Source organism: Myiozetetes cayanensis, unplaced genomic scaffold (genome assembly GCF_022539395.1).
Source record: "Myiozetetes cayanensis isolate MyiCay16 unplaced genomic scaffold, myiCay2020 scf21, whole genome shotgun sequence".
NCBI classification, from domain to species: Eukaryota; Metazoa; Chordata; class Aves; order Passeriformes; family Tyrannidae; genus Myiozetetes; species Myiozetetes cayanensis.
The window spans coordinates 2,145,166-2,159,414 of NW_026087423.1; the positions used below are offsets into that span (position 1 = coordinate 2,145,166).

Here is a 14,249-nt window from a genome sequence, read left to right on the forward strand (position 1 = left end):
AATGGCGCGGCGCGGTGCGGGCCCGGGCGCCATTGCTGTCAGAGCGCAGGAGGCAGAGCGGGCGCGGGGCTGCGGCCGCCGCGGCACGGCCGGCACCGGCGGGGCTCAGCGGGGCTCGGCCCGCCCGCTCCCGCACCTCGCACCGCGCCCGCCGCAGCGACAGCGGCACCGGCGGCGGCAGGGGAACACCGTCCGCGCGCAGCCAGCGGCGGCAGCAGCGAGGGGCGGCCGGGCGGGGCGGGGAGGGGACACAGCGCCCCCCGCCCGCCGCCGCCTCACGGGGCCGGCACCGGGACCCCGCCCGCCCCGCGTCCCGCACGGACCCGCCGCCCTCCGCGCCGCCCCCGCCCGGGGGGGGCCGCACCTGGACGCGGAAGGGCGGCCCCGGGCCCCCCGCCGCTGCTGCTGCTCCTCCTCCGCCGCTGCTCCCCCCGGCCCCGGGGAGAGGGGGCCGCGCCCGCCCGTGCGCGCAGCGGAGCGGGGCCCCCCCGGCTGAGGATCACCGGGGGCGGGTAACGAGGAGCAGCGCCCCGAGCCCGGCGCCGCCGCGTCCCCTCCCGGCCGCGGGGCCCCGCCGGGCCGAGGGGCCGGAGCGCGGCGGCCGCCCCGGGCAGGGCCGGGGGTCGCGCCGGGGGCCGCCCGGCCAGCCCCGAGCCCCCCGGGCCGCCCCCCCAGACATGCCCCGCCGTGGCGGCCCGGCTCGCCGAGGATCATGACTGCGGCGGCGAACTGGGTGGCGAACGGGGCCAGCCTGGAGGACTGTCACTCCAACCTCTTCTCGCTGGTGAGTGCGTGTGTGTGTGCGGGCGGGCGGGGGGCGCTGGGCGGGTGCCCGGGGGTGGCTCCGAGCCGGGATTGCCGGCTGGGTGACGCTGCCGGGGGTTTATAGGCAGGGCCCGGGGCTGCTCCCGCGCTGGCCCCTCCCCCGGCCCGCTGCCCGTGTTTGTTTTGCTCGGTAACTCGCGTGTCCCGCTCGCCGCCGGGGCCGTGGAGGGGCCGGGGGTGTCCCCGCTCCCCCGGGGCATGCGGGGCACGGCGGCTCCTCCCCGAACCCCCGAGCCCCGCGCTCTGTGCCGCCCGGCCGGGGGGGTTCTCTCTCCGCTCACAATGACAAACGCCATTTCAGCGGCGGCGAATGCTCATGGAGTGTGATCGCCTGTCGGACTTAGCTCTGGGCTCCGGTGACGGCGTGTCAGCTGTTGTTACAGCCTGCTCCGCTCTCTGCCTGCATCGCGCTCGGGGGCAAGAGGTTAAAAAAAAAAAAAAAAAACCAACAAACCCGAACAAAACAAACAAACCCGCACCTTTTAATATTTTCTTCTCTGCGGAAAAGCAGTGGCTGACAGTGTAGTGTGCCGGATTGTTTGCAGAGATGCTGCCCGCCCGCCTCTCTGGGAGCTGACAACTTCCGACGTGGATTTAACGTTGCAGAAATTGTGGTATCAGTTTGATGCCGGCTGGCAAATTCAATTTAAAATGTAAACTCGATTGTGCAAGGGCACGGAGTCATTTGGAAATGCGTTCGGTGCTTTATTTTACCTGGCACACACAGCGACATTATCCCTTCTCGGCTGGGCAACAGCTGAGCGGTGTTTGGATCATCGGGAGCCTTCTGGTGCTACAGGGATAATGTCGGAGGGGAGGAGGGACTTGTGTGGTGCGTGGTGTGGTGGAGTTAAAACCTTGTGATGCAACTTTGGGGGCAGCACGTGTGAGAGGTTTGTGGTGGGTGCCCCCGCCCCGCATCAGAGCTCTGCCAGAATTCGAGGTGGGTGCGTGTGCGGTGCCTTTTCTGATAGGAAGGAAGAGACTGTTTTTGGCTCCCTTATAAAAATTAGGGTGTGTGTGGGGGGAATGAATTAAAGATGCAAATGATCAAGCTCTTTATTTTATGCTTTTTAACTTTATGGAAGGATGTTATTTTGTCGTTTTTTTTTTTTTTTTTTTTTTTTAAATCTATGCATGTTTGGCTTTTTTTTTTTTTTTTGGTCATCCTTTTTAAGAATCTGGGGCAAGAGCCGCAGTGGCTTGTGCTGCTGGAAAACCCGGAGGTTGCTGTGTGAGAACAGACACAATTCTTACTTTGGCTTGTTACAGACTGTTACGTTATGTAAGTTTGTCTCCGCGCCTCTCTCTGAGGGCGTTCTGTAATATTTATAAATATGTAGCAGCGCCGAGTGTGTCTAGGCGCAGGGACGGCGATTCGGGCGATTGTTACCGTGATTTCCACTACGCTGCTCTTAACCCGGCGCGGAAAATAAACCGGGAAGCACGGGGGGAACAATCGGGTGTGACCGTGGGAGTCCCCGGTCGTTAATGCAGCCCGGAGCGTGTGTTTGGAGAGGCAGAGCTGCTGCTGGAGTTGCAATCTGCGGATCTGTCACTGGGAAAAATAATCGCTGGCATGCCGTTAGCATAAATTATGAAGTGGAGCTATTTCCTACTTACTGTGGGTCGCTTGCCTCTTTTTTTTTTTTTTTTCTTTTCCTTTCCCTCCCACCCGAGTAGAGCAGGGAAATGATCAATTTGGAATGGGTGTGTGATATCACTGAAATAAGTTGAACAAACTTCTGTTGCAAGTGGCTTTAATAATGACGAGTTTAACGTGCAACCCTTTAATCTCCCGTGTAATTTAGTGGGAGGTATCTCTACCTTAATGTGGTGCCGTGCTTGAAACTGTTTTTATTGTGTCCTGGCTCTGCTTGCAAAAAAAAATGCAATAAAGCAGTATTTTTTTTTTTAATGTAGTATATATGAAAGCTATTGGGGAGATTTTTTTTTGTATTGTGTTAGTATTTGTTAGGATTTACGTATCAGTGAAAGATACTGAGGACTCAACTGGAAATATGTGGCCAACACATTGACCCTTTAACCTCAAATTGTCATATTCATCTCAGAATTTATGAAGTGTTAAAGCTACAGTAGTCTGGATTAGCAATTAGAGAAACTTTTTTGCTAATCGTTTGCTTTTCCAGTGTCACAGAACCAAATCTGATTCAGCTGTTGGGGGAACCCATTCCTTCTTTGGGAGCCAGGTAGATCACAAAGAATTCTCCAACTGTGCTATTAGAAGTTGACTTTATTTGTTTTGGTTGTGAATCACAAAGAAACGTTGGTGGCTGGAGAACTGCAGTTCTGAAACATTACAGTCTGTTGTGATCCTGTTTGCTCACGGTTAGATGATGTTCTTGCCACGCAATTCCTCTGTGGAAGCAGGAATGCCACCTCCCCACCCGGGGAGGGCAGAGCTCTGTGCCAGCTCTGTCCTGGCTTTGGGCTTGGTTTAACCATTCGTGATTTCTGTTTTTTCTGCAGACTCTTCAGGCAGGGCAGGTGCTGTTGCTTTTTCTGACTCTTTGAACGGGAGATATCTTCTCAGAGCCTTTAGCAACTGAGTCTTTAATCAGTGTCAGACAGAAGGTGTAGATGAGCTCGGTGCTCTCGGCTCAGACTCTGTCACCGGGGGGAAGGCACGGTCTGAAGTGCAGGTTTTAAGCTCCCTGTGAGTGTCCAGGTGCTGGGGCTGGCAGGGCTGGGTTTCCTGGAGTGTCCCTCTGGAATCACGGCCCTGCAGCCCTTCCCAGCACCACCATTGTGTGTTGTTCTCCACTCAAGCGGGAATCCAGCTCTGGAAAATGGGTTAATGTTGGTGTGCTCTGTCAGGCAAAAAACCCTGCACAAAGAAATCCGGAGTCTTGCTCGAAATGTAAAGCATTGCCCAGTAAGGTTTGATATTTGTCATCAGAGGACACCTCAAATAATAACTTAATATTTACTTAATATAACTTATTATTAACTCATCTCTGTATGCCACTGTAATAGGTTTGCTCTTTAAAAGCACACTTTATTTGCTGTTTCTAGAAGAAATTATATTTATCCTCACTCTGTTTTTGCAGCAGTCAAAATGTCTGCTGCCCCTTACGAAAAAGAATGTCTGTTTTGATAAACAGTATTTAACAACCCATTGTAAGGGCCAGTTTATTTGAATACTAATTAAGAGTTGTCTAATAACTATTTGGAGACAAAATGTTCTGAGGTAATACCGAGGCTCTGTATTAAAACTTCAGACCCAGCTGGCAAACAGTCTTCCTGTGAATAATCCTTAATCACAAAAGGAGCCTTACTGAAATTAATTTGACTTTTCCTGTGAGTAAGGGTTACTCATCTGATGTTGGGCTTGCAGGAAGATGTTTCCTCCAGTGTCTGGATTAGCTGCCATGGTGGATCCAGAGGCACGAGTCAGTCTTGGGGAAACTGGGATGAAGTTGCATAACATTTCATATCCAGGAGCTGGGAAAGGTACAGCAAAAGCGTGTCAGGAGCGACCTAAAATTCGGAGTTTCCACGTGGGGAAAGATCGGGTACTGCAGAGTTTTCAGCCTGGAAAGGAGGTGATTGTGTGATTGTGTTCTTGGGAAGTGAGAGCAGTTTAGAGAGGATTCATAGGAGCTGCCATGAGTCCTTGTGTTAATGCATCCCTGCAGGAGCCAGAGGGGGCTGGGCAGCAGGAATTGCGTGTTTGTTCCCCTTGGGGTTCAGAGCCAAAGTTCCAAAGCGGGAAGGCCGTGGCTGCCGTTGCTCTTTGCGGTTCCCAACCAGCCACAGAAGGTGTTTTCTTCTCTCAGTGAGTCGTCTTGGTGTTCCCAGAACGAAATAAAAGGAGTTAAAGGACACCTGAGGTGGCATTTGGATTATTCCCTTGAGGTTCTTAATGGCAGCAGAAAGTGCCAGCTGTGGAGGCTCCCGGTGAGATCCTCCTTGGAGTTGCACAACCCTCAGTAAAGGGCCCGGTGGTAAGTGCTGATTGCTCAATCCCCTCGTAGTAAATTAAATTAACCAGTAGTTGTTCTTGCTCCTCGTGTTGTCGTAAGTGCAGCGCTCAGAGCAGTGGGCTGGGATTTTGGCACGCAGGATGTTACAGCGCTGCACAGGAGATATCTGTGCTTGTTTGGAATGTTCTGTAGGTGTGAATTTACATGGATAAATAATTAAGGAGTGGAATTCACCTCTCAAGTTTTGCAGAAGTATTTGCTCCTCTGCTTGCCTTTATCCTGAGCTTTATTAGGTAATAGGGTAGAAGTGGAGAAATGACATTAGAAAGCTTGTTCACTCCTTGGTAATAAAAGATTATTTTGGGGTTTAAATCACTCCAGTGGTAGGGTTTTATTATGTCAGAGTGTTTGACAGTTTAATGGTAAGTGCCAGAGTGAGGGTTTGGAGAGAACAGGCTCAGATTTCCAAAGAGACTGGGACAGAGTGACATTCAGGGAGAGGAGCTGAGGAATCTCTGGGGTAACCAACCCTTTTGGAACCTTGCACAAGGAAAATGAGGGGTGCAGGAGTGACATTTGCTCTTCAGGACAAACCACTAAAAAAATACTTGAGTGAAATATTCTTTCCTTGAAATCCTGAGTGTTTGCTGAATGTCCTGGGCCAGGAATCCTCCCCCAGAGAGTGTCCTGTTTTTGGTTGTGAGTCTGATTGCTCTTGAGAACATCAACCTGATCAAGAAAATACTCTAATATTAGGCTGATGAATTTAAAAAATAAACCTTAAAACATCTTATTCTTAAGAATTTCAGCTTGCTGTAATACTAGCTGGAAATCCATATTTTAAAAATTTTTCTGTATTTTTAATGCAGAATTGACATCATAACCCCAGTCCCAGATTCATTTGATCTTGAATTTTTGTGCCTTCCACTTCAGAGAGCACTTCCTCACGTGAAAGAGAGCAAAGAGGGAATTCTGAATCCTATCTGCAGACCTTTCTTCTCTTATTTTCCTTCTGGACAATGCAATTCTTTTGAGAGAAATCTAAAGAAACTGAAGATTTTGATCTTCAGGGAGAAAATCGTGGTGCATACGAGATGCATGTGCTGACGGTGTTAACTTGGGTCGTTAGCTGAATCTTCATGGCTTTTGTTTTCATTTCTTCCCTGAGCTCTCAGAAGTGCTACACAAACGGGGGGCGTGCAGATGCACTGCTTTGAAATACCGAAAAAAGTCGATGTTTTGGGGCTGTTACACTTTGTAACAGGGGAGGCTTTGTAACAGGGATCACCTGCGCTTGTTTGGAGCTCTCTGTTTGTGGGGGGAGGTGGTTTAAGTTGTTGTCTCCACTTTTCCTGGTCACCGTGGAATTGGACCCGCCTGCCCCAGTCCAGCGTTACAGCCCTGCTTGTGGCAGCACCGTTTTCCCAGGGTTTGGGCAGAGCATCCCTGCTGGGGTCAGGAATGCTGTGGCACCTTCCTGCCTGCCTTCCTTGTCTCTCCAGCTGTTCCATCTCCTCACAATTACTGTAAATCCTCCAGACCTGTTCCTGTCTGCCTTTCCTTTTCCCTGGAGTGCTGCCTGTGTCCTTACTCCAGGGATCATCCCATGATAAATTTGTATCCTTTGTTTTTTCCTGGCTGTTCCTTTGTAGCTGTGCAGGGTTACATTGACACCCCAGACCTGCAGGAACCCTTTTCCTGCCCTTGCCCGTGGGATCCCACGGACAGCCCTGGGTGCTTGGGCTGTTCCCACTGCAGTCAGGGCTGACAAGTGTAGTTTATAGAAAACTTTGGAGTCTGTGTGTGCTCATTTGCTGTTCTGTGGGTGAGTGGTGCACTCTTTGTGTAGAGTCTGGCACCGTGGCATTTGCATCTTGTTGGTGCCATAGTAACACAAATAATAAGCAGAACTAACTGCTCTGACTGCAGACATGCTTGTTTTATGTTAACTTGCCAGTTCTCAAAGTGCCACAAGTGTTTTCCAGCAGAAGATCCCAAACCAAATCCAGACAACCTGCTTGCATGGAATGTGTGTTTACACAGGGGCACCTTCGTTCCCCAGACCAGGCTGTGGCACCGCTTTCATTTTGAGCTCTTAAGCAGTGCTTTAAAAATAGATCTGAGTGCCCTGACATCAACTGGTAGCTTTAAAGAGAAACCAGCTAATAAAAATACTCTGCTCATCTCCTCGAAATGCGACTAAAACCCGGTGTTTGGATCCCTGTGCACACAGGGATGAGGGGCTGCATCCCGGGAATGACAGCCTGTGCAGTTCCTGCTGGGGCTCAGCTCCTTCCTGAGCTGTGTGATCTCTGCTCTGCCAAGTGATAACGAAGGCTGAGCATAAACCACTTTAATACCAGAGAGGAAGTTGGGCTTTATAGGGGTTTTAGCATCTCACAGAGTAAGGGGCTGCCTTACCCCCACAGGCGTGGAAGATTTGAGCTCGTGCCGTGAATTTCGATTAATTTTGGTAAATCCTGGCTCTGGCTTCCTCCCTTCAACTGCAGAAAAACCCCGTTATTTCTCATTGAGTCATGTGTGGCTTAACTGAGGAGCACAATTGCAGTGGTGCCCGTGGAAGGGTGGCTTGAGCTCTCCGTGCCATCCCTGCTTTTGTTTCTGTGAGACAGGAAATGTTATTGTGTGGAGCTGCTGGATGAGGTGCCCCCAGGCAATATTTACGTTCATGTGACCGACACAGATGAGCTCAAACATACACAAAGACCTTGTCCCTGTATTAAGGAATGTGTTTAACCGGCTTAGGAAAACGGAGAGGCTGCTAAAATTAATTTTTAATAGAAGATACGGCACATAAATGTCTGCATCCCTCCTGGTTAGGCCCTCGCTCTGCTTTCTTCAGTCAGCCAGTGGTGCAGTGTAGTGCACTGTTCTTGTTCATGAAAATTATAGTTACAGAGGAAAAGGAGTGGGTTTTTCCCTCTTTCCATTTTTCTCCCTCCCCCTTCACTCTTCTTGCATGCCTTGGTGACCTCAGAAGGGTTCATAAACTCACACTCAAGCCTGGCTTGTGGAGCTGACCCTGTGAGAAGCTTTTCCCTTCCACACTCCCTGCCCAGCTCTGTCCCCCTCATTCCTCTCTCCCCACCACGTTTTGGCAGTGGCCTGGATTGAAGTGAGATCAAAGTGGCTTTGTAACCACAATCCCTGTCTTAGAGAAGGAAATTTAAAGCTTGTTCAGTAAAACTTTATTCCATTCATCTTTTAGCTTTAAAGGAGCTGTGCTGTGGCCAGGGCCTTGTGGTTGCCTGTTCTTACAGCTCCATCTTTGCCCATAAAATACAATATTTCGTGAGAACAGGGGATTGAAAGCAACATTTAAGAGGAAAACTGTTCTGTACCTACTGACCAGGCACTGGCAAACTCCCAGTTTCTGGTGCTGATGCATTTGGAGCTGACAGCTGTGAGACAGAAGTTTCACAATGCGTTGGTTTTCTGCGGTATAAAACCATGACCTGGTTTTTCACAGGGTCTCTGGTTTGCTAGGAAGCTCTCAAATCTGGTGTATCTGCACTCGGTGTCAGCCTTTTATGAGTCTCACTTCATGTGTGTCCACGACATCACTGAATTTGTAGGTGGTTCTGACGAGCTACAAGATTAATTCCTGGAACATCTCGTAGTGACCATGTCAAGTATTTTTATAAGAAAAAGAAAAATAATTTCTTTGCTGAGAGAAAAGGTTAATTGGTTAAATTACTTGACTCTGAACGAGCTGCTTTCATTTTTTAGCCCAGTATATTTCTGGTTATTTAATTTTCCATGTGTACTTTAATAAAACTTGGACTTGAGCTCTCCGTGAATTTCCATAATTCTCTCCTGGCGGGAGCCGCTGGATTCTTGTCTTTGCAGGAATGACAGCGAGAGGGCTGGCAGAATGAACCTGCATGACCAGTCATGTCGTGGCTTTATTTACTGCAGCCGGTGCTGCAGGAGGTTCGCACCCCGGGCTTCTCCGGGGGGTGCATTTTGGAGGGCTGGTCGGGGCAGGGCGCCCGACCCCCTGAGCTCTGCGGGCTGGCAGTGGCGAGCACGGGGACGGTGCCGAGGAGCTGTGGGATGTGTTTGTGTGCTGCCCCTCCCCGTCCCGGAGCAGGGAGTGAGGCAGGACAGGGGTGGGACTCGTGTGTTTAAGGACCCTGGGGCACAGCAACGTCCTGAGCTCCAGCGCAGCAGCTTTTGTGTGAGGGCAGAGAGGGAACTGCGTTCTTGAACCCTCTGTGCCAAAGTTTACTCGGCTCGGGTTGTTACTTCCTCCAGCACACCCTCCACCTCCCCCCCGGTTTTTTCTGCCCATATGTCAGATTACTTGGTTTGGGAAACATCTGATAGTCCATTGTATGACTCTGATGTTTGACATTTCCTTCCTCCTTCAGTTAAAAAAAGCTATAAAAGAAAGTTAAAGTTGGGGGGAGAGAGACTGTTCCTTCATTTACTCGCAGATCTGCTTTTGCTCTTTTGGGTGGGTTTTTTTCATATGTTTGGCTACTTTCCTGTAAGAGGGGATTTTCTTAGTTTGGAAAACGGGCAGTTCTTGGTTCTGATTCTGCCTTTCTGAAGGGGACTTGCAGCCCTAATCACTCACCCTCACAAGGGAGGGATTCCGTGGGTAGCAAGTTGCGTGTTTGTTGGCTTTCTGTGTGTGCTGCTCAAGCGGTGGTTTCCATTTTATCTCTTCTCAACCAGCTACTCAGAAGTTAAAATATAATTGGTTCCCTTTTGTAAAGCCACTGGCTGAGTGATATGGAACCCAGTGTAAAGCAGTGTGTGTGACCTGAGCTGCAGGGTGGGCCACCCCCCAAACCTGGGTTTTGGTGATAGGAGAAGAATTCATTCGAGTCCTTCTCTCTTTTGTTTTGGAGGTGGCGTTTTGCTTCTGGGCACTGTAGGGTTCCATACGGCCCACAGTGGTGTGTGGTGGGTTCTGACATGGGGAAACCTCGTTCCACTGGGAATCACCAAGGTTGGAAAACAGCTCCCATGTCATCAAGTCCATTTCTTCCCATAAAAACACCCAAACCAAGTCAACGTCCCCCGCAATGTCTTGTAAAATGCTATTGGGCGGAGGGGGGTGTTCTCCAAGGACATGGGCAGGTCCTGTGTGGCAGCATCCCCTGAAACCCAGATTGCTGCCTGGTTTGTTGTGCAGATTGGCTTTTCCATTTCCCTTTCCCGCTCCCTGTGATGAGATTCCAGCACAACAACTTCCCAGGCTGTGCCTGTTGGTGCCAAAGCACAGACAGGTGTGGAAGTGCCTCTGGGTCTCAGTCCCAGCTGACCTGGAGTGCTGCTGCTGCTGCCACCTTTGTTTCCTTGTATTTGTGCCTGGAATATTTTGGATTCAAAAGTATCTTTACAGCTGGTGGCTGAATCTGAGCCCTTTGGCTTCCAGCTGTGCCTATCCCGGTGTCCTCTCACCTCTCTGAGCTTGGTTACAGCCTGGGCAGGGAGGGAGCTGAGCCAGGCAACAGCCACTCACAGCAATGCTGCTGTTTTCCTGGGATGGGAACAGGTCCGAAAAATTCCCTACAAAAGTTCTCTCTGCCTGTAAATGTGAACAGCTTACCTGGAGAAAGATGCAGGAGTAGGTCAAAGGCATAGTTGCACTTCCCTTGAATAATCTCCCAGGCTCTCTGTGTGTTGGGCTGAGCGGTTTCTTGAACCAGGTGGTTGTTTAATAGACAATTTCTAAACTATATGTAAGTTTTCATCCTGACACAAAAATTTCAGCTACCTCATTGTGGTCCGAGTCTGTATTCCCTTAATTTAATTTGGTATCTGGAAGGCAACCAGCAGCTCGTCCCTGGAGACCCTCATGGTTTCCCTCCTGTAGACAGAACAGTCTTAGTCCTGGAATGATTTTTACTGTGGGGAATATGTACCTTTGGACCACTTGTGCAATTCTGTTGTTTCCTCTACTTTCTGATGTGCCAAAAGGAGCTGCAGTTGGTGATGAAGGTGCAGAGCTACACGTGAGTCGTGGTGACCCAACAATTTCTGTATCACCTTCGGTTCCCTTGACAAGAACTTCCAGCGTTTGGGTTTGTTTTGCCAACCTGTTTTTGCAGTGGGCTCGGGAAGATCCTTTCTCTCATTCACTGTGTCAGTGTGTGCTCATTTTCCTTCTGCTGTGTTTGATTGTAGTCATCTACTTCAGTATTTAACCTTGAAATTCTGGGAGGATTTGGATCCGTATCAGCAATTTGGGCCTTTTTACCAGATTACCCTTTCTTTTATGCTTGCCACTCAGAATGTCTTTGTTGGGAGCTTCTGCAGCTGCCAGAGCTGCTGAAATATGAGCATTAGTATTGGAGCCCTTTTATATTTTCCACTGGGAAGGATGGTGCTTAGTTGCCACCTCCAATTCCTTTTGAGATGGGTCTGACTTTTGTTTCTTTGAAAGAAGCTGTTAATCTTCCCTGGCTGCCTCCTCTCCCACATAGGCAGAATCACCCTGGAAGAGGAAAAAATACCTCATTTCTGCCAGTATTGCTATTGGTTTGTGGCTTTTAATAATTATTTTGGGAGTGTCTTGGTTCCCTGGTGCTGTGACACTGTGTCTCAGATGTCCCCAGGAACAGGAGTCCCATCAGGAGGATATCTGGTAACAGGATTTCTGTTGGGGCTGAATCCTTCTCTGAGACTTGGCCAAGATAAAAGATGACACACAAATGCCCTGACACTGTTGCTTGTCACAAACAGCTCTGGAGCAGGAGCATTTGGATAATCTGTTCCAAGGGGCATGAAGGAAGGAGGCAGTGTGGAGTGGAGGGATTTATCCAGCAGGGAGCTGTTTATGGTACACAAGATGTGCTCAACTTCTTGCTGGTTTGAAGAGCAAATGAATAACAACCAAAAAAAAAAAAAAAAAGGTAATTTTTGTCATCCTTCATTTTTAAAAGCTTGTTAGTGGCTGCCCCTTTATCCTTTTTTTTTTTTTTCCAGCCACTTGACTGTGTGCTTATGCAGGGAAAGGATTAAAGTCAAACGTGTCATTGTGCTGTGGATCAGTTGCATACTGAGAGGAATGAGCTCCCCTCAGCTGATGGCTCTGTCTCCTCAGATCACACATGGTTGCTCAGGCCAGATTTCTGAGAAATCACTGGATTTTGAGATCCCAGTGCAGCCTGGGGGGAGGCACCCCCACAGCCCTGCAGCTCTGAGCAGGGCACAGGGGTTTTGGTGGCCGTGTGAGGCCCATTTCAGAATTAGGATTTTTCTTAATGTGCTGTTTTTCTCTATTCTCAAATTCAGAGCATGGGCAGGTTTGAAGGACTTCATGCAGTTGCTGTAATACTTGTCCTGCAGTAGCTTGGCCTCCCAGAAATGCCCTTTAGAAGCTGAGCCCTGGCCCGTTCAGAGCATGGAAGGCCTTTCCTCTGCCGTGGGGTCCCTCCCTTCCCGAGGGGCAGAAGGGAAAACCCCGAAGGGAACACAAACCGGTCTCTCCTTTATTAAAAACGGATTAAAAAAAAGAGGAGGATGTTGTTATGTAGTTCAGTAAATGACCCCATCTCAGGAGACTGCACAGGGCTGAGATGGTCAGTTTGTTGCGGGTTTTGAACCCCAGAGTGTAAAAGAGAAGCAGTAGCTGTGTCCAGGTGCTGCAGTTGTGGTGTCCCAACAGGAACCTCTCTCAGGGTGTTAAACAATGCTCAGAGCCACGAGGAACACAAATGTCTCAGTTAAGCAATCCCCTCTGCTGTTTCCACTCACCTGAGGGGGCCTGGGCAGGTGTTGCTGGCAGAGGGGAGGTGTGATCTCCTCCCCCACGAGCACACCTTGTTACAGGGCACTCTTCAGTCCCCCTGCCCGTGTCCTTTTGTCCTTCCTCCCCAGGGCAGGGATCAGCCTGGCACACATTTTATCTGGGGCTGAAATGGCTGGAGCTGTGCTGATACTCCCTGGCTGTGTGAGGATGGTGTAGTGAAACGAGACACTGGAACCAAAACAGATGGTGCTAATCTTGAGTCTGTCTGCAAGATCCTACGGCATTTAATTAAAATGGTGGTGTAATTCCCATGACACCTTTAACTACAGTTTAAATTCTTGGACTATGAACTAAGGGCTTTCTTATGCAGATTTTCACTCATGTGAGTCGTCCTCTGGATGAGTCTCTGGTGGCTGCAGAATAGCTACTTACTTGAATGGAGCCCTCAAGATGAGGCTCATAAAAGTGGCAAATGTATATATGGCATTTCCATGGGTTGTGTTCCAATTTGAAGCATTGATTGTAGACCGAGGATACTTAGGAACTGATCTCCTACGTAGAAGCAAACAAAATTCTGGGTTAGAGAAGTTGTTTAGACTGTGCCTAACTTCAGAGTCTGGTAAATAAAGTGTTTTAAGGTACCCTGGGCGGCTCAGCACCTTCCTGCTGGTTAGAAGGGCATGTGGTGAAAACTTCTATTTTCCCTTTGGCTGGGTGAAACTTGTTTGTGGAAGTTCCCTGGCTTAAAGGATGAGGTGTGGTTTGGTTTTTCACAGTACTTGCTTCTTCAGACAATTAGAGAAACCTCTGTTTGAAGTGCTGTGCAGCCCCAAAATTGTCCAAGCCCCTCTTGCACAGGTCATTTTTATGTCTGGTTTTCTTTTTATTTGATTTCAGATGGGAGAAGTGGGGAAAAACAGAATGACCTGAATCTCTGCTATGTTAAGAGTCTTTGAGAAAGTCATGGTTGGAGCTGTGAGGGCCTTGTGCTGGATATGTATCTAATTTTCCTGCTCATAACATGCTTTTCTGTAGCTCTCCACCTCCTTTTCAAGTATATCCTTCCTGTTTTGGAAGTACTGGGGTAATGACTTTCTTCACTCTGGGGCCTGACTCTGCCTTAGTTTTTCTCACCTTTCAGCAAAAATAACACAACTACGTAGTTTTAGCCATTGTTTTTAATGTAGACAAGTACAAAATAATACAGAAATAACTCTGCTTTACACTCAGTGTGTCTAAATACCAGAATTTCTCAGACTTGTGATGCTCTACCTCTTCCTGCTTCGGTCTGGGTCTGTATTTTTGTGCAATCTCTCTGAGGGAGCTCTGTGTGTTCCAATGGGTGGAATTACTCAAGTGATGCAGAGAAGTTAATTTAGCCTTGGCCTGTCCATTCCCCCTCCAACACACAGGCCAAGAAGCATTTGGTGGCGATGAGAAATAAAAGAGGAGGTGGAAGATGGGTTTTGTTTGTGTTCCATCTGCGAGGACTGCAGAGGAGGAAAACAGTCACAGTGGCTACACAGCACTAATTATATCTTCAGGGTTGCTGGGAACACGCCAGAGCCAAGTTGTTACTGGGGAATTGTGATTTTTAGCAGCCCAAACTCTGCCAACCTGAATATGGAGCACGATGAGATCAGCAAGACCCTCCCTGCCTGCCTCTTATTCTGATGTAAGCCTGAAGGGGGGAAAGGATGAGAGCTTAGGTTTCACCTCTCCTGGGAGTTGGCAGTCCTGGAGCCCTC

The 14,249-nt window shown here is 49.3% G+C and overlaps 1 protein-coding gene across 1 annotated transcript in view; it reads left to right on the top strand.

Moving 5' to 3' along the window:
• Nucleotides 1–578: 578 nt before the first annotated feature.
• Nucleotides 579–14,249, top strand: part of MED13L (mediator complex subunit 13L) — a 163,287-nt gene continuing 149,616 nt past the window's right edge. Inside the window, exon 1 of the mRNA XM_050318231.1 lies at nt 579–784. Within this exon, the coding sequence (XP_050174188.1) occupies nt 713–784 (72 nt within the window). The 5' untranslated portion in view covers nt 579–712. The remainder of the gene's footprint in view (nt 785–14,249) is intronic.